Here is a 22,574-nt window from a genome sequence, read left to right as displayed (position 1 = left end):
ATAAACCTCCTTGCCCAATTTTGGTAACGTGGATGGAAGGGCAGGCTTATCTCCACAAGGTCATGGATCGTTGGTTAGTTGCACCACAGCGGAAATACAGTTATTACCCAATGATAAAAGGGACTGTCCAGTCAAGGTTGTATAAAAATATCTACTTTATTATTATTACAACAGACAGTTCTAGCAGTACTACAAAATACAGCCCACCCTGTAAAGGAAGGTATTACCCAATTTGACCTTTTCAAATTGACCATTTGTCCTAATTGACCTAATAATAGTGGTCCTAATTGACCTTTACTATTATTTTTGCTCTTTTATATGTGTCGGGTGGGTTTGGGATAATAAATAATAAAAGGTGATTGGGTGGTGGGTTTAGGGGGGTTTTGGATTGGGTTGGGTGTTGCAAGGGGTTTCCCCCCGCATATATGTCCTAATTGGCCTTTTAAATTAGATAAATTCTCCCGTGATCAATTGTTATTAGGTAAATTCATATACATCCTAAAGGAACACAGAGGACAAACAATTTCATGAATGAAAGGGATGCACTCTGGATACTGACAGGAGGATACTCGGTTAAGCAATCAGTCTTATCTGTTCAAGGTTATTTGGTTTCAGCACCAAGGGAGCAAGGGGTCGTAACTGTCACTAGGGGCCTTCATAGAAGGACCAGGGGGACAGTACCACAATGTACCCGGTGCTTGAGATGATCTTGATGCTTGACAGCGTCGAGTCGGTTCCAGGATGCTTTGCAGCTTCTGCAACAGAGTTCAAGACTGAGACAGCTGTGGGTATCAATTGGCAGGCAGTTCGGCAAGCGAGGCTGGACGGATGGCATCAGTCTGCCCAACATGGTGGCTCGGGGCCAATAATCTGTTTCCCTGTGCTGGTTGGTGGAATTGGAATGCTGGTCTCGGAGTCTCGGACAGCTTTAGGGACTGCAGCGTGACAACAGCCAGTGGTGCAGCTGGTCGCGATTCGAGGTCTCGACTGCCTAGAAAATTTCCCTAAAGGATGGATGCTGGTTGATGCTTGTTGTGGCACTCCTACAAGCTTCTTTGCTGGGCTTGTGTCATAAGGCGGACGGCCCAAAGCTGAGGAGAGTGTTGGCAGGCAACGGCCTTGTCCTTTGTTCAGAGACTCTCTTGCATTTCACACGTAGGAAGCTTATTGCAGAGCCTAGCAGGGCACGCTGTTTGCTGGCTGGGTACCAGTGGTTCTGAAGCTTCTGGATGGGTCCTCTGAGTTCGGTATCTTCCTCTGTTCCCTAGTAGATGTTTAGAGGAGGGATCTTGCTTCCATCTTGGAAATCCTGGCCTACCTTCACTGGCAAAAGGTGTAAGGAAAACTGTACCTGCAGCAAGGGTCCAAACGAGTCCTTCTTTTTACTCCTTTTGAAGTCATCAGATGTGCTGCCAAATGAGGGGCTCAACCCTCATTTCATGCCAAATGGGCCCCAGTGATTGTTGCAGGCTAAGCCTACCTTTATGAACCAATCCTGGGTCCCCAACAACAATCTTCTGTTATGTGTGAGGTCATAGCCAGAGTGCTTTGCAACAGGAAAGATAAAGCGGTGAAAACATGTACTACTAAGTCCCACCGACCTTCCTGTCTGTTGCAGATCAAAGGGTATCTCTGGTTAATTGAGCTTTCTGTGGTCCCAGATCAAAGCATAGGTCTCCCTTGAAGTTATAGCGAGAACAGACTTTCTGTCTCCATCAAATCACATACTTGTACTTTCCTGAATGGGGTCCCCCTGCGGGGCTGACCACTGTAAACAGTTTTCCCAGACATGACATTCACTGCCCTTCATACTAAGGGGTGGGAGCTGACTTCAAGTTGACACAAATGCATATCAAAAGGGTGTTGGTTATCCTGTACTTTGTCAGTCCTGTGGCCAGGCCTCCCGCTGGCCTGCTAGAATTAACTGTCTTCATTATGAGCTGTCACCAGCAGGCAGACAAAGGATAGGGTGGATCCATGGAGCCTTTTTATGTAATTAGGCAGGCCATGGCAGGCGGAAGGTGTTGCCCTCCTCCTCTTGCTGCTTTCATGTACTCCGGCTGTCACATTCCAACTGAACATGACAGGAGGACTGCGCCTGTAGGCTGTGTCAACCCAGGGTACATGTGACTGTGTGTTTGTTGTCCAGTGAGCATAGGAAAATGTGTGAGGATTAGCCCCTCACATTTTCCGAGGTTGATCTCCCATAGCCCCATACATTTTCCGAGGTTGATCTCCCATCATTCATTTTCTTAAAAATATATCAAAAAGCCCCGGCGAGCGCACACCCACCGTGCGGGTGATCGAATTCCTCACACACACTTATTTTTACTCTACTACATATAATTCCCTCACAGGAGCTAGGATCCCTCATCTCAGCATTCAATCACAGGAACCTGCTTTCTTGCTAGTAGGTTTAGTAGGCTAATGCGCAACCTCCCTCAACACTACGGCAACACTCCACAACAAAAAGACAGGCATTGCAATATAGAACACAGCACACATCAAAAGCACCATGTAACGGCAAAGAGAGCAGCAGCACCTTCCAGCAGGACACACACACGGGCAGGCACTCTCTCTCTCTCTCCCCTCTCTCTCTCTCTCTTCCTCGCTGATTTCCCGGTATCTCTTCTCCTTGAAGCATCCTTCGCTCATCTCTCTTTGGCTCTTGCTCTGTCCGTCATGTCGTCTGGTGATGTCTCTGCCCCCTCCCCTCCCTAGTTTCTGTGACTCATCGTGTGTCTCTCTCTCTCTCTCTCTTTCTTGCCACTGTTTAGTCCAAGGAGCAGCGCCCTGATAGCACTGTGATGAGCAACCTGCCATAACTGGACGCCGTCATCTGCACCATGGGATTTACGGGCCGGTAAGTGACCTAAACCTCTCTATATTTGGGCTTCCGGCGACACGCTTGACTGAGGCACATGTCATCTTCTCCAATGTGGTCACATGCCACAATGGCGCATGGGAAAAGGAAACCTTTATTTCACATGAGACCAGGTCCTATTGCACTCTTCCCATGTGGAACCTACTTCCCACATGGTCTCCAGCTCTCTTCTTATCTCAGTAATGCTCACCTCTTTCTTCCTCTCCTCTGTTCTTGCAAGAGTGGTTTATGGCGATCTAGGTCTGTAACCTTGTGGTGGACCCTTGTCTTATTGTCTTAGAGCAGTTTGTACCTCGAACATCCCACTGACCTTGCAAACTGATCCACTACCCTTGCTGCATGTCCAGGCAAATCATCAGCAAACACGCTGTATGTAGCCGCTTGCAAGTAAACCCCACGGTAATGGATGAAGAACTTCAATTAAAGGTGAAATGTTATTTTGCCTCCCTTTTCCAAATGGATTTGGATATCAGGGGGGGATCTTGCTGTGCCCGCTCATTGCCACGGGACGGGGTTGTCCTGGATGTCCCTAATAACCAGAACAGAGCCTTTGGGGACGTCCCGCATGTCACTAGTGGCATAAGCAGGTCCTTTGGGGAGACTTCCAGGTGCTGGAACAGGTCATTCGGGAATGTCCTTAGTCACTGGGACAGGTCCTTTGGGAAAGTCCCTAGTCCCCCGAACAGATGCTCGGGGATTCCCCTAGTCACCAGGACTGGTCTGTGGGAATGTCCCTAGTCACTGAAACGAGTCCTTTGAAGATGCCTCTAGTCAGCGGGACTGGTCCTTTGGGAATGTCCGTAGTCCCCGGAACAGGTCATTTGGGGATGCCCCTTGTCACCAGGACTGGTCCTTTGGGGATCTCCCTCGTCACTGGAACAGGTCTTTTAGGGATGCCCCTAGTCACCAGGCCTGGTCCTTTGGGGGTGCCCCTAGGTACTGGAACCGATCCTTTGGGAATGCCCCTAGTCACCAGGACTGGTCCTTTGGAGATGTCCCTAGTCACTGGAACAGGTCCTTTGAGGATGCCCTAGTCACCAGGACGGGTCCTTTGGGGATGTCCCGGATGTCACTAGCGGCATAAGCAGGTCCTTTGGGGAGATTTCCAGGTGTGGAACAGGTCATTCGTGAATGTCCTTAGTCAGTGGGGCAGGCCCTTTGGGAAAGTCCCTAGTCCCCGGAATTGATGCTCAGAGATTCCCCTAGTCACCAGGACTGGTCTGTGGGAATGTCCCTAGTCACTGGAATGGGTCCTTTGAGGATGCCTCTAGTCAGTGGGACTGGTCCTTTGGGAATGTCCGTAGTCCCCGGAACAGGTCCTTTGGGGATGCCCCTTGTCACCGGGACTGGTCCTTTGAGGATGCCCCTAGTCACCACGACAGGTCCTTTGGGAATGTTGCTAGTCACTGGAACAGGTCCTTTGGGGATGCCCCTAGTCACCAGGACTGGTCCTTTGGAAATGTCCCTAGTCACTGGAACAGGTCCTTTAGAGATACCCCTAGTCTCCTGGACTGGTCCTTTGGGGATGCCCCTAGTCTCCTGCACTGGTCCTTTGGGGATGCCCCTAATCACCAGGACTGGTCCTTTGGGGATGCCCCTAGTCACTGGAACAGGTCTTTTGGGAATGCCCCTAGTCACCAGGACTGGTCTTTTGGGGATGTCCCTAGTCACTGCAACAGGTCCTTTGGGAATGTCCCTAGTCACCAGGACTGGTCCTTTGGGGATGTCCCTAGTCACTGGAACAGGGCTTTTAGGGATGCACCTAGTCCCCATGACTGGTTCTTTGGGGGTGCCCCTAGTCACTGGAACAGATCCTTTGGGAATGCCCCTAGTCACCAGGACTGGTCTTTTGGGGATGTCCCTAGTAACTGCAACAGGTCCTTTGGGAATGTCCCTAGTCACCAGGACTGGTCCTTTGGGGATGTCCCTAGTCACTGGATCAGGTCCTTTGAGGAGGCCCTAGTCACCAGGACTGGTCCTTTGGGAATGTCCCTAGTCACTGGAACAGGTCCTTTGGAGATGCCCCTAGTCTCCAGGACTGGTTCTTTGGGGTTACCCTTAATCACCAGGACCGGTCCTTTGGGAATGTCCCTAGTCACTGGAACAGGTCTTTTTGAGAATGCCCCTAGTCACTAGGACTGGTCCCTTGGGGATGTCCCTAGTCACTGGAACAGGTCCTTTGGGGATGTCCCTAGTCACCAGGACTGGTCCTTTGGGGGTGCCTCTAGTTACTGGAACAGATCCTTTGGGAATTCCCCTAGTCACCAGGACTGGTCCTTTGGGGATGACCCTAGCCACTGGAACAGGTCCTTTGAGGATGCCCTAGTCACCAGGACTGGTCCTTTGGGGATGTCCCTAGCCACTGGAACAGGTCCTTTGAGGATGCCCTAGTCACCAGGACGGGTCCTTTGGGAATGTCCCTAGTCACCGGGACAGGTCATTGAGGATGCCCTAGTCACCAGGGCGGGTCCTTTGGGAATGCCCCTAGTCACCAGGACTGGTCCTTTGGGGATGTCCCTAGTCACTGGAACAGGTCTCTTAGGGATGCCCCTAGTCACCACAACAGGTCCTTTGGGAATGTCGCTAGTCACTGGAACAGGTCCTTTGGGGATGCCCCTAGTCACCAGGACTGGTCCTTTGGGAATGTCCCTAGTCGCTGGAACAGGTCCTTTGGAGATGCCCCTAGTCACCAGGACTGATCCTCTGGGGATGCTCCTAGACACCAGGACTGGTCCTTTGGGAATGTTCCTAGTCACTGGAACAGGTCCTTTGGGGGTGTCCCTAGTCACCAGGACTGGTCCTTTGGGGAGGTCCTTAGTCACCAGGACTGGTCCTTTGGGGATGTCCCTAGTCACTGCAACAGGTCCTTTGGGAATGTCCCTAGTCACCAGGACTGGTCCTTTGGAGATGTCCCTAGTCACTGGAACAGGTCCTTTGAGGATGCCCTAGTCACCAGGACGGGTCCTTTGGGGATGTCCCGGATGTCACTAGCGGCATAAGCAGGTCCTTTGGGGAGATTTCCAGGTGTGGAACAGGTCATTCGGGAATGTCCTTAGTCAGTGGGGCAGGCCCTTTGGGAAAGTCCCTAGTCCCCGGAACAGATGCTCAGAGATTCCCCTAGTCACCAGGACTGGTCTGTGGGAATGTCCCTAGTCACTGGAACGGGTCCTTTGAGGATGCCTCTAGTCAGCGGGACTGGTCCTTTGGGAATGTCCGTAGTCCCCGGAACAGGTCCTTTGCGGATGCCCCTTGTCACCGGGACTGGTCCTTTGCGGATGCACCTAGTCACCAGGACTGGTCCTTTGGGAATGTCCCAAGTCATTGGAACAGGTCCTTTGGGGATGCCCCTAGTCACCAGGACTGGTCCTTTGGGAATGTCCCTAGTCAATGGAACAGGTCCTTTGGAGATGCCCTTAGTCAACAGGACTAGTCCTCTGGGGATGCTCCTAGTCACCAGGACTGGTCCTTTGGGAATGTTCCTAGTCATTGGAACAGGTCCTTTAGAGATGCCACTAGTCACCAGGACTGGTCCTTTGGGAATGTCCCTAGTCACTGGAACAGGTCCCTTAGAGATGCCCCTAGTCTCCTGGACTGGTCCTTTGGGGATGCCCCTAGTTTCCTGGACTGGTCCTTTGGGGATGCCCCTAATCACCAGGACTGGTCCTTTGGGGATGCCCCTAGTCACTGGAACAGGTCTTTTGGGAATGCCCCTAGTCACCAGAACTGGTCCTTTGGGGATGTCCCTAGTCACTGGAACAGGTCTTTTAGGGATGCCCCTAGTCACCATGACTGGTCCTTTGGGGGTGCCCCTAGTCACTGGAACAGATCCTTTGGGAATGCCCCTAGTCACCAGGACTGGTCCTTTGAGGATGTCCCTAGTCACTGCAACAGGTCCTTTGGGAATGTCCCTAGTCACCAGGACTGGTCCTTTGGAGATGCCCCTAGTCACCAGGACTGGTCCTTTGGGACTGTCCATAGTCACTGGAACAGGTCCTTTGGAGATGCCCCTAGTCTCCAGGACTGGTTCTTTGGGGCTACCCCTAAATACCAGGACCGGTCCTTTGGGAATGTCCCTAGTCACTGGAACAGGTCTTTTTGAGAATGCCCCTAGTCACCAGGACTGGTCCCTTGGTGATGTCCCTAGTCACTGGAACAGGTCCTTTGGGGATGTCCCTAGTCACCAGGACTGGTCCTTTGGGGGTGCCTCTAGTTACTGGAACAGGTCTTTTAGGGATGCCCCTAGTCACCATGACTGGTCCTTTGGGGGTGGCCCTAGTCACTGGAACAGATCCTTTGGGAATGCCCCTAGTCACCAGGACTGGTCCTTTGAGGGTGTCCCTAGTCACTGCAACAGGTCCTTTGGGAATGTCCCTAGTCACCAGGACTGGTCCTTTGGAGATGCCCCTAGTCACCAGGACTGGTCCTTTGGGAATGTCCCAAGTCACTGGAACAGGTCCTTTGGAGATGCCCCTGGTCTCCAGGACCGGTTCTTTGGGGCTACCCCTAAATACCAGGACCGGTCCTTTGAGAATGTCCCTAGTCACTGGAACAGGTCTTTTTGAGAATGCCCCTAGTCACCAGGACTGGTCCCTTGGTGATGTCCCTAGTCACTGGAACAGGTCCTTTGGGGATGTCCCTAGTCACCAGGACTGGTCCTTTGGGGGTGCCTCTAGTTACTGGAACCGATCCTTTGGGAATGCCCCTAGTCACCAGGACTGGTCCTTTGGGGATGTCCCTAGTCACTGGAATGGGTCTTTTTGGGAATGCCCCTAGTAACCAGGACTGGTCCCTTGGGGATGTCCCTAATCACTGGAACAGGTCTTTTAGGGATGTCCCTAGTCACCAGGACTGGTCCTTTGGGGATGTCCCTAGCCTCTGGAACAGGTCCTTTGAGGATGCCCTAGTCAGCAGGACGGGTCCTTTCGGAATGTCCCTAGTCACCGGGACAGGTCATTTGAGGATGCCCTAGTCACCAGGACGGGACCTTTGGGAATGCCCCTAGTCACCAGGACTGGTCCTTTGGGGAAGTCCCTGGTCACTGGAACAGGTCCTTTGAGGATGCCCTAGTCACCAGGGCGGGTCCTTTGGGAATGTCGCTAGCCACCGGAACCGGTCCTTTGAGTATGCCCTAGTCACCAGGACGGGTCCTTTGGGAATGCCCCTAGTCACCAGGACTGGTCCTTTGGGGATGTCCCTGGTCACTGGAACAGGTCCTTTGAGGATGCCCTAGTCGCCAGAAGAGGTCAGTTGGGGATGTACCCAGTCACCAGAGCAGATCCTTTTGGGGTGTTCTTAGTTATAGGAAGGAGCAGTCTAAGCAGCCTTCAGGGGCTGGTCTCAGGCATCTCCACATAGCCTATAATGGAGGGGGCTCGCACCTGCAAGCGGTCGCTTTAAGGCTGGTGCTCTCTCGCCCCTCTCAGATGAATAAAGAAAGAGGCAGGGGAAGACTGCCTGCCTCTGTTGTGTAGCTGGTGCCAGTGCACAACCCCACCCCCCCAGGAGCTGGATACATCTAAGGTATGCAGAGGATAGAAGGTGAGCTAGTCATGTTGGCTCAGATACCTGAGCCCTTGGGCAACCCACCACCACCTGGAGCCATTGGTTGTGCATGCCCAGCCTTACTGGTCTAGGACTGTGGTACTGCCGGGAGCTCAGCAATGACGTCAGCGTCTCTGTCACTTGATTAAACTCTGGTATACCTATTTGGATCTTGACAAATGCAAGATATTGGACTAACTGGAGAATGTATGCAGAGCTGGGACTATGCATTAGCTTTCGAAGTTCCACAGGCTTCTTCAGCAGATGGTGCTGAGGGAAAGGAGTGGCAAAATGGCGGACACAGCACAGTTCATTCCCATAGAGAAAAACAGAGAGCATTGTCATGTTAAACTGTATTGGGTAAAGGAGTCGCATGCATGGAATCGGGTCTCAAATGGCTGCCTTATTTAATGGATAACACAACTGGAAGCAGGAAGGACACATACGAGATTTCACCGAAAACAATTACAGATTCTAGCCTTCTGAGAGCTGCATTTTAAGAAAGAAAATATATTCACACACAACTGTTGAATGTCATCTGTTCTCAAAGTCTGAGACGCAGAAACAGTCTTAAAATGGGCCCCAGTAATTTGCTATAAATATTGATGTTTTTTTCAGAAACATATTGAAGTGAAAAATGTGGAAAGCAAAGTGTGTGATCGTGTAGAGACAGTGCGAAAAAATAAGCAGGCGCTTCACGGTTAGAACTCATTGGCAGAACCGGGGACTATAAGGGAACACTCACCAACAGTTCCAGGCATCTTTGGAAGAGAGAGAGTTCCATCCACATGCACGAAAGACGATGAAACACATACCCATTGCCAACATCCACAATAACACAAGCACTGGCAAAGCCAACCATTTTGGACATCTCTATAGCGAACTATGTGGCAGTTCAGGCTGCCTGCCAAGTCCCTGGTAAGGGTAATGGAGACGCAGCCAATGTAACTCAGGGGCATCAGTACTGAAGAAGAGTTCAGATTCCCCTGACCTGCCCCCGCACCTCCTGCCCCCGCACCTCGTGCCTCCCCATTGACCAGCATGATCATCAACTACCCAGAACGTGCCCCATTGCCAAGAGTTGCCATCAAGTGCTCAGGTGCTCCCCCATTACCGACGACTGCCCTGAAAGGCCTGTTACTTTCTCCAGTGCCCCATTGTCAAGCATTGCCTGTGAATTGCCATATTTCTAACGAATCCCATCAAATGCCCAAGTGCATGCCCCTTCAAAAAGGATGTCATTCATCTGTGTAGGTAATAGCTACACTGCAAGCAATTGCCAGTGAATGTCGGGGTACTTGCCCCTTCAGAAAGAATGTCACTCATCTGTGCAGGTAATAGCCTCACTGCAAGCAATTGCTAGTGAATGTCCGGGTACCTGCCCCTTCAGAAAGGATGTCATTCATCTGTGCAGGTAATAGCTACACTGCAAGCAATTGCCAGTGAATGTCGGGGTACTTGCCCCTTCAGAAAGAATGTCACTCATCTGTGCAGGTAATAGCCTCACTGCAAGCAATTTCTAGTGAATGTCCGGGTACCTGCCCCTTCAGAAAGGATGTCACTCATCTGTGCAGGTAATAGCCTCACTGCAAGCAATTGCCAGTGAATGTCCGGGTACCTGCTCCTTCAGAAAGGATGTCATTCATCTGTGCAGGTAATAGCTACACTGCAAGCAATTGCCAGTGAATGTCCGGGTACTTGCCCCTTCAGAAAGGATGTCATTCATCTGTGCAGGTAATAGCTACACTGCAAGCAATTGCCAGTGAATGTCCGGGTACTTGCCCCTTCAGAAAGAATGTCATTCATCTGTCCAGGTAATAGCTACACTGCAAGCAATTGCCAGTGAATGTCCGGGTACTTGCCCCTTCAGAAAGAATGTCACTCATCAGTGCAGGTAATAGCCTCACTGAAAGCAATTGCCAGTCAATGCTAGTCAATGTCTGGGTACCAGCCCTCTTTGCAATGAGGAAATTACCTCAGTATTTTCGTAGGGACTTTTGTCAATGTGTCAAGTTGTTGGGCAGATAATGCATTGAGGGAAGTACCCTGAAGTCGGTTGACATTGTATGGCCCTAGGGCACGTTCAAGGCATATGTCAGCAGTGCCATTAACTGCCCTGCTACTTGCCCCATTGTCAAGAATCATCATGAAATGCCGAGGTACCTGTCTCATTACAGAGAACTGGCATCAACTGCCCTGCACCTTTCCTCACCATCCAATGCAAACAAGCTTACCCTATCACCAAGCAGTGACAACAGCCCCAGCTAGAGATTGCTATCAAATGCACAGATGACCTCGTTGCCAAGGATTGCCCTTCAATGCCAAGGAACGTGCCCCTCAAGCAACAGTTACTGTTGCAGCACTTGTTTGTTTGTTTATTTATTTGTATTACGCGCCAGACCCGAAGGTATCTGGGTGCAGAGGTTACAAGGAGATTCAAAGCTAGGTCACAGAAATAAATTACACATGGTAAACAAATATAGAACACAGTCAAGCACAAGTAACAATTACGAATCTTTACAAACAGAAATGGGCGCACGAGCAAGGAGTGCTATGTTAGAACATAATGGCAACATCATAAGGGGCTGTGTACGAAGTGGTAAGGGAGGCCAGGCCTTAATGAACTGTTGGCTTAAACCAGTTAACGCAGTTAAATCTAACGTTCTGGTATGATTGATCTTCTCAGAGTAGGGGTGGCAGGGAGTTCCAAAGCTGCACCGCTTTGACCCGAAAGCTACTGTCTCCGAGCTTAGATAGTTTAAATCTGGGGATGGACAGGCAATTTGTGTTGACTAGTCTAGAAGATCTGGTGGCTATCCTTCTGTGGAATCTCTCGAAGCGATAGCTGGGAGCGGACTTATTCAACGATTTATGAATAAGTGACACAGTGTTTAGCTGGATATTGTCATTAGTCGAAAGCCAGTTGTTTTGTCCCATCTACTGCTCAGCTAGGTGTCCGGTTAACAATGAGGGTCATCAAATGCCAGGTAACATTCACTGAATTAACAAAGATCACCATCAATGAGCTTGGTGATTACTCCATTGCAGCACATTGCAATCAACTACTTGTGTGCTTGGTTCATTGGCCGGGAGTTCCAGGAAATGCACAGGCATTTATTAATTTATTTTTTATTTTGTATTTTATTGTTTAAAGCACGGACCTAGCTCTAGAGCAGCAGAGTGCTGTACAGAGTGTGGGTAGCAGGCATTTGGGCTGGCATCTTTTAACAGAAGTGTAGTACTGTGAGGTCTGTGCGTCGGTATGTCTGTCCATTGGAATTAGTTCTTGGTCAGATGGTGTTGAAAATGCAATGTTTTGAGAGGTTTGGGAAATTGGAGAATTGTGGGGGCATACTGAGCCGACACCGGAACCGAGTTCCAGAGGGTGGGTGCATGACAAGAGAAGGATTGTTTGAAGATCCTCTTTTTTGGAAGAGTTGTGATTCACGCCGGTTGGTCGGTTTGCTGCTCAAGGAGCGTGTGCCACCAGATGTGTGGAGCTTAGCCACCAGGTACACTTGTGTGCTAATCGTGACTGCTTTGTAGAGTATTGATGGTAGCTTTTGTAGTTCTAACCAACCACATCTCACTGAACTGCCTAGAATCTCTTGTGGGAAGCATCACAAAGACCTATTGCCTTAAATGGTAAAAAGTGACAGTGGACACAAACTGGGCAGTTCAAAAAGGTAATGGTGAAAGACTGGGACATCTTTGTGTCAACTCAGCTTTATTTCCTCGTAATGTACAAATGGGTGTCTGGGCAGGCTGTGTGTGCACGTAGCCTGTCAGGGGAGACACCGACAAGGAGGTTTGTGTAGTGCACATCAAGGCACAGGGGTATGGGGAACCCTAGTGGGGCGTGCAGGGGGACTGGTGATTCACCCAATCCTGTACTAAGGAAGACATAGACTCTGTTTCAGTGGGAGGTCGAATGGAATCGGCATACAGCTCTCTGTGGCACAGAAGGTATGCGGGAAAGGACGCTTGGGATGTGGTGGGACCGCACCCCAGTGGATTCTGCCTCGTGGTGGACACTTTCCTTGTTCACTGGCATCCACCTCAGGACTGCAACCTACCTGATAAGAAATACAGTTTGAATGCCGGACAGAAAAAGGGATGAGGTCAGTGGTCGAAGTGGGCGGGAGCAGTTGGGAGCTGTGCTCCTCAAATTTTGTAAATTAAGTTTTACTGTTCCTATAGTTTAATTTTAAAAAGAAACCGTTTCGGAATGGTTTCATTTTAAAATAAAATTGTAGGAAGAAGTTGAAACGTGCCCTTCAGTGCACTGCACTGAACGATCCCCTAAACAGCAGGTGCATTTGTTTAGGGGTTTGTATTGTGTGTGGGAGGGGGCGTGGTGATGGGGTTTGTGGGAAGCTGGGACAGGCCAGCAGGAAACATAGTTCCACTACTTCTTTTCGTACACTTCGACCACTGGATGAGGTGAGAAAACTGGAGATGCTATCTAGGAAGGAACAGTTCAGCCTGTCAGTCAACCACCCATGCACGCCAATGGGTACAAGTACGACATACCAGGGGTTTGGAAACTAGGCCCCCTGCCACCTAGTATCCCAGTTACCAATGAGTGGAAAGGCCAGGATGGGATTCCCGGGGAAAGTATAAACCTGGAATGAACCCAGAGCTCCTCCTATTTGCACGAGCACCCCCTGCTGGAGGAGAAGGTGGCTATATTATGTGTTGCTAATTCTTTTTAATCCCTTATTTATCGGAATACTTGACATTACAATGTTTTTCTGTATCCCTACAGTCCCCTACAAGCACTTGACACCTGATGCCTGCTCTTACCCTTGCACTTGTCACCAGTTTGGCCGCCCTTTTATTTATTGCTGTTATTCTATATTTTTTTTATTGTTGATGCCATGTATTGCACTGTCCCCTCCCCCCGCACGTTTCCCTTCCCCCTTCCCCTGCACTTGCACAATCTCAATGATACCTGGCCTAGTAAGATTGTTGACTGTCTTCCCTCTGTTCCCCCTCCCTTGCCCCGTTGCGCCTTGAAACACTTGTGTATAGGCACGTTACAAATACCATATCATATCAAAATGATCATGGCAGCATTGCACAGTACATCAATCTTACCCCAATGGTCACATACAGTAGCACAGAAAGGACAGTGACCCAGTGTAGCTCAATAGGCAATCGGGCCTAGGCAGGGGCAGTATTCAGGCGGTAGAGGGTACAGATTATAGTTAATCTGCCAGGCTCTCCGTATCGAACACATCTCCTTGTATTTGCGTTATGTAAGTCCAAAAAGGGGGCCAAATATCAACTGGTTTGCACCCCACTGGCTGTAATGAGGACCATTTCTCCTCCTGATCGAAAGCCCATGTCACAGCATGCAGCGAGTGTACAACTGACGGACTGACATGCTTCAACCATAGCAGTATTCTACATCGAACTGCCAGTAACATACAAAGGCTCGGCAGTCTATGAAAGCAACGTTGCAGTGAATCCAACTTGTGAAACAAACATTGCATCGGGGTAGCCACGATAGTACAATTGAATATCCTAGACTTCGCATCAAACCCTCCACACAAGAAGTCCTTCAGTCTTGAACAGTCCCATAACATATAGAGGTATCCCGCCCCCTCCGAGTGACAACTTGGGCAGAGAGCGGAGTGGGTTTGACAGAATAGATGTAGCCTAGCTGGAGTATACTGAAACCTGTGTAGCAAATCACATTGTGGTAAGCATAATGTAGAATTGAGGGATACTGTGCGAGTTTGCAAACACATGCCTTCCCGGATTTCATCAGTAATATCTATACTCAAGTCTCTTTCCCAAGCCTCCCGCAGCCTAGTGAGAGGCTTATTTCCACAACTCTGCAACCGGTCATATAATCTAGCCACTCTGCCACGGGTTGCAGTCGCCTCCATAATGAAGCCTAGCATTGGCTCATCGGGTGGCAGTGCTAGAAACCCTTTCCATGCACCTCTGACCGCCCCACGAAGTCCTCCATATTGCAGCCATATCAAGGATTGTCTCTATGAGGGCCCTTGCATCTCATGGAGAGCAATGAAGGTCCCCATGGCATATACATCTTTCAGGGTTGTATATCTGTCTAACGCCCAGTGTCGCTCCACGGTCTTCCTTGCCCCAGGAAATGACGGAATAAAGTGTCATAATGGAAGGTCCCCATGAAATGGTCAGGGAGTCCCCAGCAACTTCCATATTTTGCTCCATGCGAGCGCTTTCATACTAAGTGTCATTCACACAACGGTCCTTAAACAGTGGATACAGCACCATCAAACGAACATCGCGTGTTCCAGCTGAGTGGCGGTCTGTTTTAACGTGTGGGTGGGGAGTGTCCTTGTCAAACCAGTAAGTCGTGTATTGCGCCTGTGCCACAATCCAGTACTTCTTGAAGAGACTGGGCCGCTAGGCCTCCCTATTCATATGGTGTAGACAATATATCCCATTTTAGACGGACCGTCCCAGCATGCCACATAAAGTTGTCAATCGCTAACTTCAGCTCTCCAAAAAACCTAGCCCCTGGCCATAGTGGTATGTTTAGAAAATAATATAGAGGTTTCAGAAGGATAACCATTTTGAGTATCACAACTCGTCCCGCTATGGTGAGCGGGAGTTTCACCCAGCTTTGAAGCTTACTCGTGAGTTGGGGCATATATGTACCATAATTGCGGTGCTGTAGTATGGTCGGGGTCATGTCACCACAACTCCCATATATTTTATCTCCATGGGAGACCAAGTAAACCCCGTGAGATCTTGCCGCTCCACTGTCGCATCCGTCAGTGGAAAAAGCTCAGATTTAGCACACTTAACACAGAGTCCCAACAGACCCCAAAGGACAAGACGTCACTCATGATTGGGGCCAGATGTAGCTGTGGTTCCCGCACAAATATAAGTGCATCGTCTGCATATAAAGAAACAATGTCGGGCTCTCCCAAAAGTCTAATCCCTCTGTATGCATGTTTATGGTGGATAAAGTCTGCCAGGGGTTCTATCACAATAGCAAATAATAAAGGCGACAGTGGGCACCCATGTCGAGTTTCCCTGGAAATGTCAATGGAAAGTGAAAGTAGAACATTTATATTAACTTTAGTAGATGGAGATGTATATAACAATTGTACCCACGTTATAAATTTAGGTCTAAAATTACACTTATTTAGTACCGCCCACATAAATTGCCACAACACTTCGAAGGCTTTTTGTATATCTAGCACCGCCGCAACTATGTGCGCGCCCGGAACAATCTGAGCAAGAACATTGAAGAGGCATCTCAAATTAAGTGCTGTGGAGCGCCCAGGAACGAAGCCTGATTGATCAGGGTGAATGATGTATCCCATGTAGGCAGCCAGCCTGAGTGCCAGTACGTTAGCGAATATCTTTACATCGGAATTTATGCATGAGAAAGAACTGTAAAAGGCGCAACGCTCAGCCGGTTTGTTAGGCATTAGCAATACTGTAATCACCACCTATCTCAGCGGGTGCCTGATTCCTCCCACAGAGCAGCGAGTTGAGGAACCAGATGTGACTTGAAATGCAAGTCCTCCCTGCTGCACAACCCTGGCCAGTAGTTTACAGGGACGTTCCCTTTCCCCATATCCTCTTGCCGATCTCGGCTTGTCGAAGAATTTCAACTCCCTATCCGTGCGTGCCTGGAACTTATCCAGTTCTACCGTAATGTCCCTCAGAATGGCGGTCATGGGTGAGGATGCATAGAGCTGCTCCAGCCGGTGAGGGGAGGTTTAGCTGGCTGTGATGTCTCGCTGTATCATTTTGATAACACCCAATTCTGTAGCCATAGACATACTGCAAATATATACTTTAAAGGCCTCCCACAAAGTTGCACATGTGTCTACGGAGATCGTGATCACTGCAAAGTATTTTGTAACACATTTTGCCATCTCTGTCCTAAATAATGAGTCTAGCAATGCCTGTGACTACAATCTCCACATCTGCCTAGCTCCCAAAGATTCACCTAGTGTCAATGTCAGTGTAATTGCGGAGTGGTCAGAGAAGGTCCTGGGAAATATGTCAGCATCACAGAGACCCCCAGTAAGGTGATACAAACCACATATCTATACGAGACTGTGGAGTAGAAAGACTATACATGTGATGTTGGATTGAGCATTCTCCAGGTATCCACTACCCTAAGGTCTGACATACCTCCCTGTATCATTTGGGCAGTGTTAGGAAAGATTCCCATTTATGTGTAATTTTACCTCCAGTTGTGTGCCCACCAACTTTTTGCTGCTGTTTAAACACCATAGTCTGACATTTGCCAGTGGAGCACAGCCTTCAGCTGCACTCCACTGGGCTTTGCTCACTTTTGTTATGGGGATACTGATATGCCCTTAAAGACAGTCAGTAATGGGAGACTTTGTTTCCATTAGTCCTTTCCTATGTTGAAACCTTTCTGCAACATGTTACAAGTGCACAATGTACCTTACAGTACAGTGTGCTTTGGTCCTCCTTTCGTTTCCAAAGGATTTTTAGGTGACGTGTAGTTGCGCCCTGGACAGGGCTGGTGGCAGAGTATCTTTTTGCATATTTCTAACCCTTTCTTGCCATGCAAACCATGTTTATCGCATTTGGCACAGGATGGTGGCCTGGCTCCAAAATGGCCATGCCACAAGGTTCTTTGGCCTGTCCTTTGGCCATCTTGCCCCTTAAACTTCCCCAGGCTGAGCAGATCTGGGTCAGTCCTTATTTGGGCATGCATTTCCCAGTGAAACGCCAAGCTTTGTGGGCTTCTGCATGCCTTGTGTGCGTGCCTCCAGGATGTGAGCTGGACTGTCTAGTTCCAATACACATTCTGGGTGACAGAGAGTCTGGTCTACTGGGAATGACTGGGACCACCATGGTACATAATTGGTCCACCTCTGGTGTGCCTGTATGTGAGCAGATCTCCCATTGGGTCCTCTTCGTTTTGGCGCAAAGGAGATTCTGGATAAGAGAAGGCTCCAAACACAGATACCAGGTCGATCTCTTGAGTTCTCACTGAACATAGGATAGGATTCAAGTATCCTGAAACTAAGAAGCCGGGTCGAGGAACCGCTGGTGACCCGCTGGAAGATTTGGCACCCTGAGACCGCTGTTGTCCCGCTGGACCCATCTGCATCCGATCGAACCAGAAGGTCAGCAAAGACGATTCGACCCATTTGAATAGTGGAACAAACTATTCCCGACACCTTCATCTGAACCTGCAAGTAAGCCTCTTTGGAAATGTTCCTGGGCCAACCAGTGAACTGGCCAGCTTGCGCAGGACGTTTGCTCTGAAAACGCCGCTGTTTTGAGTTGACACTTGAAACTTGGTAGATTGTAAGCTCTCTATTCACGGAACTCTCACACCGGATTTTGTACACTTGCCATTCCCGGGTCTGGAATAAAGAGAGAGTGCCCGAACCAGAGTACACGCGGTCACCGTGTCACCCAGCAGTGGTGACGAACTTTGCAGGTGCCTTGCTGCTGTGCCCCCTCTGCGCCCTGAAACCTGCTGCAGTGAAACTTTCCTGATCCCTTCACCAGGAGCAGAGAAATCGCCACTGTCCGGCCATGGAATCATCACTGTATCTCAGCCACTGAAAGCCGCAGAGCCGCACAATTGCCGCATTTGAACCTAACACCGCAGTGGACTCGACTGCCGAAGTTTGGTTCGGAATGCGCTGGGGGTTGGTGAGTACTTCCAACCCTTACCGGTGGCCCCTAGTGCATCCATCCACTTTTATGCAGGAGTGTCCCCGGGGGGACACTCACCTTTCCAGAGTTAGCCTGTGCTACCGCCCGATTCCCAACTCCTGGAACCTCTCCTGACCTTTTGCGAAGACCCTCCTAGAATAGTGGGAACCTATTCTTCATAGCCTCACCCATCTTTCTGAGCTGATACACCCTCTGCAACAGACCCCATTTTCGCTCCTCTGCACCCTTGCGTGCACCTGCACCTGAAAGTACTTTTGAGCGAAAGGCTCCACTCGTCGTAGGGACTGGACTGTCTCTATTGTTTGATGAAGAACTGCCTAAAGTCTGTTTGCACTGCTTGCTCCCTTTCCTTCTAGGTTATGGACCCATTCTTGTGCATTCACACTTTCGGCCACTTGGTATTGTACATATGTGTTATAGTAGTGTTGTATTGGTTTGAAGTATTACTGTTGATAATTGCTTTGTGTTTGATTTCAAAGGCCTTGAATACATGTTATGTATGCTTAATATATACACCTGACTGAGAGTAATTTATAGTGTCCTTGACTGTGTGTGCTCATTGTGGGCTTTCAATCACCCTCAACCCTCCTGAGACTGAGTTTTGACCGCCCCCAATGCTACCTTGATTGGTCTGGCTTGTCCAGAAGGTTACCCTGTTCCAAGAAACTAGGCTGGCCTTTTGAAACTCTGCCCACCAGGTCAGAGTTAAAAAATCAATCTTAACAGGCAGCTTCGGTTAGCTGCCAAGCCTTATGCCAGGACATGTCGAGGTCTGTGTCTAATATCGTGTTGAAATCTCCCCCTCCCACAGGATAGGGGGGCTATAGTGCCTGTAAGTCTATTATGCCAGAGTAGAATTTAGGATCGTTCACATTTGGCCCATAAACGTTCATCAACACAACCACTTACCCCATCAATGTACCATGTAGTAGCACATAGTGACCCATGGAGTCCAAGTGCGCTTTCTTATGTGTATATTGTATCGATTTGTGGATTAAAGTCATCACTCCTATGTGAAAAACCTATGTGCACCCCAGTTTCTGACAAACCTCTCGCAACCAGCAGTTATTGCATGTGTTTCTTGCAAAAACAGGATGCAGGCTTTGTGTCGCTCCACATACAGCTGGAGTCTCTGCATTTTAACTGGAGTCGCCAGTCCCTGTACATTCCAACTCATACATTGAAGTGTCTCAACCCCCATCAAGCCAGCATATACCATGGGTCCTGTGCACATATTGTGCCAACACTGAGCATTTCAAAGGAATTGACACCAGGTAACACTGCACATTAATAACAGTAGCACACATGTCAAGCAGATTTCGTTTTTTAAACTCAAACCTCACCCCCTACCACACCCCTATCCCTACCAGAGGAATGCGTGTCCCACATCCATCAACCCAACAACACTTGCAACTTTACATGGGGGGATGTTCGCCGGCTACAGCCCAGGCATCAACACGGCCATAACGCTATATATCTTAAACATATTTGGGGGTGCATAGTTTGGAATAAACATGTGTCAAATGAGGAATTTGTAACAACCATGTCAATCAGAACAACAATGCTCATTACGTAGATACCGTCTATAAGCAACAGCTGAATCATGCAACGCATCACTAGTATTTCAGCAAACATCTATCAGCGAGCTCACCTAGGCAACAAGGGCTGTACGACCCTCGTTCAACCAGGGAAGTGCTCATCTAGAAACGTCATGTCTTTCTCAGGTATGGTGAAGAAGTGCACCTTGCTGCCATGTTCGATTTGTAGTTTAGCTGGGGATAGCATAGCGTACTTCACACCTTGGTCACAAAGTCGTTTCTTTACAGTCATGAAGGATTTCCGCTCCTGCTGCACCACGATCGAGAAATCACCCAGGAAGGGATGTGGGCCGCCGCAGCTTGCCTCGCGGATCAACATCGTCCCCGGTCTCATCACCCTGGGACGGACGCAGGCCATCGCATCGGAGCGCCCACTGGGTCCTGGCGGAAGAGGCGGTGCAGCTCACAGCTCTGTAGTGCGGGTCAGGCTGCCCGGCTTAGCCAATGTATCAGTGTCCTCATCGGGGTCTGAGGGAACAGGGCAGACGCGCCGCCAAGACTCGGCTGCTGGCACAATTAAACTACACAGCTGTTCCGACACAGTATAATGCGCGTTCAAGTCGATGCGCACCCCAGAAACAAGTCTTTGGCCGTGTGAAGATCCCGGGCTGAGTAGCTCCTCGTACAGGTGGCCATTATCTGCCATGCACAACAGCGCCTCCTGTGTTTCTAATTCTGTAGGAAAAATCCCTGTGATAGAAGGTTCTCCAATCCGGTGTGCAGTGGTGTATCCAGGATCCCAGGGCAGACGTCACATTATACACATGGGCCCAGGATGGAGGCCCAGCAACTAAAATAGATATATTGGGCCTCATTACGAGTCCGGCGGTAACCGAGGCGGTAAAACCGCTTGGTTACCGCCAGACTCATATTACCATTCCGCCTTCGTGATTCCCGGAATTACCGGGGCATTACAACCCCGGCTTCCCGGGAATCACGGAGGCGGAATGGTGTTAATCTCCATTCCCATTGAGTCCTATGGGACTCAATGGGAATGGGGATCATGGAAACACCGGCAGCATCTCGTGATGCTGCCGGTGTTTCCTTGTCCGCCTGCAGGCGTGCAGTGTTAAACCCGCCAGGTCAAACCTGGCGGGAACATCACCTCCCGCCTGCAGTAGTCGGGATCAGGTGGTCCGGAAACAACGGTGGCGTCGGGTTTACCGCCACCGTTATTTCCGGACCGCCTGATTTGTAATGAGGCCGATTGACTTTATTGGTCCATTCTCTGTAGCATGTTCCCATGGACAAGGCCAGAGTTTAAACTAGTTCGATCTATAGGATACTTTTAAATCGTTAAGACATAATTCAACCAGATGTCCACTTCCACTGTAGCAGGAAACTTGGGCCTGATTCATGGATTTTTTATCACAGTGCAAAATGACTTTGAACTGGTGCAAAGTGACTGCCCTGCCAGCAAACACCATGATTCACAGAGCGGTGCACAGATATTTGTGCAGTGCAAAGTGACTTTGGATGACAACAAATACTTCTAAGTCCCACCCATCTTCCTGTCTGCTGTACATGAAAGTGTCTCCCTAATTAATTAGCCCTATGCGGTGCTTGATCACAGCAGGTGCCTCCTTTGAAGTAGGGGCTTGCAGGCAGACTTTTGTCTCCTACAATTCACATACTTCCCTGCTCTCAAAGAAGTGTTTCCAGACAGGCCATTCAGTGCCCTTTCATACCAAGGAGGAGTGTTAGTACCAAGTTGACACATTGCATTACAAAGAGGTGTTGGTCTCTGCTCTCCATTGTCACTTCCTGCACCCATACCTTCCCTGAGGCATGCTAATTAACATTCTTCAGTATTTGCCACCACCAGCAAGGTTTAACAATGGAGATGCAAATCCATGTGGCCTTGAAATGCTAATCAGTCTGCCCACGGCCAGAGGCTTTTGATGTACCCACGGCTGTCAGGTGTCAGCTACACATGACAGGGGAGGGCAGCGCTGGTGTAAACTGTGTCCTCCCAGAGTACATGACTATTTTTCTGCTGTGCAGTGAGCATGGAAAGTATGTGCGGGAATGACTCCACATATTTTCAGGAGGTCGATCTCCCATCATTCATGCTTTTAAATAAACAAAAAAATCAAATAGCCCAGGCGAGCGCACTCTCCCTGTGCAGATTGATAAAAACAAATCAGGGTCCACTTTTACTGCCTACCATGATTACTTCATGTCGACTCCTTTTTCTTAAAAATACACTAACACATTGCTCTAATATCCTGTTCTAGAAGTCCTAGCACTTACATCACATGGCAGTTTGTATTTCTGGACCCATATAAATCCAGAACTGCATGTACCAGAATGTAATACCAAATGAACCTTAAAGCTAGAGCAGGTTTAGTGCTCCAACCATGACATTGCAGTTGAGATCTCGGCACTGCCAACTACCTATGTATAGCTGAGACTATCACTGATACTACTGGGCTTTGCTTTTTGTTTAAGGCCTTTCAGAAAAGGCTCTATGTGGATGCATCTTAACATCACCTCCACTCTGCCTCCTGGACTAGTCGGGTGGCGTCTCGCCCTCCCGGTGCTTGCTGTCGCTTCCGCTCTTTCTCTCTTCTTGCTTCACTTGCATGGAATTATCTTCCCCCCGACATCTGAAAAACAGTCCACACGGATTTCTTCAAAACCAAACTAAAAGCCTACCTCCTTTACTCTGAGTTACCCTCTTAACCTATCGCTCATCTGCTTGCTAGCTAAAATATCTCCCTCGCCTCTAAACTGCCTCTGTACCTCACTTCCTCTGTCTCCACTCTAGTATTTCACCCATCATGGATCCATTGTGAGCCGAGCTGGCCGTACTACCTACCTGCACTTAAAAATGTCCAATGTTGTTAGTCCTTCATCTATGTCTG

At 49.3% G+C, this 22,574-nt stretch overlaps 1 protein-coding gene across 4 annotated transcripts in view; it reads left to right on the top strand.

Moving 5' to 3' along the window:
- Positions 1 to 22,574, top strand: part of PIANP (PILR alpha associated neural protein) — a 325,782-nt gene that overhangs the window by 187,351 nt on the left and 115,857 nt on the right. For 2 of the 4 annotated variants that reach the window (XM_069650667.1, XM_069650666.1), the window contains exon 2: positions 2,778 to 2,863. The exons of the other annotated variants lie outside the window; for them this stretch is intronic. In XM_069650667.1, coding sequence (XP_069506768.1) covers positions 2,847 to 2,863 — 17 coding nt within the window. In that variant the 5' untranslated portion in view covers positions 2,778 to 2,846. The remainder of the gene's footprint in view (positions 1 to 2,777; positions 2,864 to 22,574) is intronic. 4 annotated transcript variants of the gene reach the window in all.

The sequence above is a fragment of the Ambystoma mexicanum genome, chromosome 3p (genome assembly GCF_040938575.1).
Source record: "Ambystoma mexicanum isolate Mex_15411 chromosome 3p, UKY_AmexF1_1, whole genome shotgun sequence".
Lineage (NCBI taxonomy): Eukaryota > Metazoa > Chordata > Amphibia > Caudata > Ambystomatidae > Ambystoma > Ambystoma mexicanum.
Note: the sequence above shows the minus strand (reverse complement) of the source record. Positions and strands in the feature narration are given on the sequence as shown.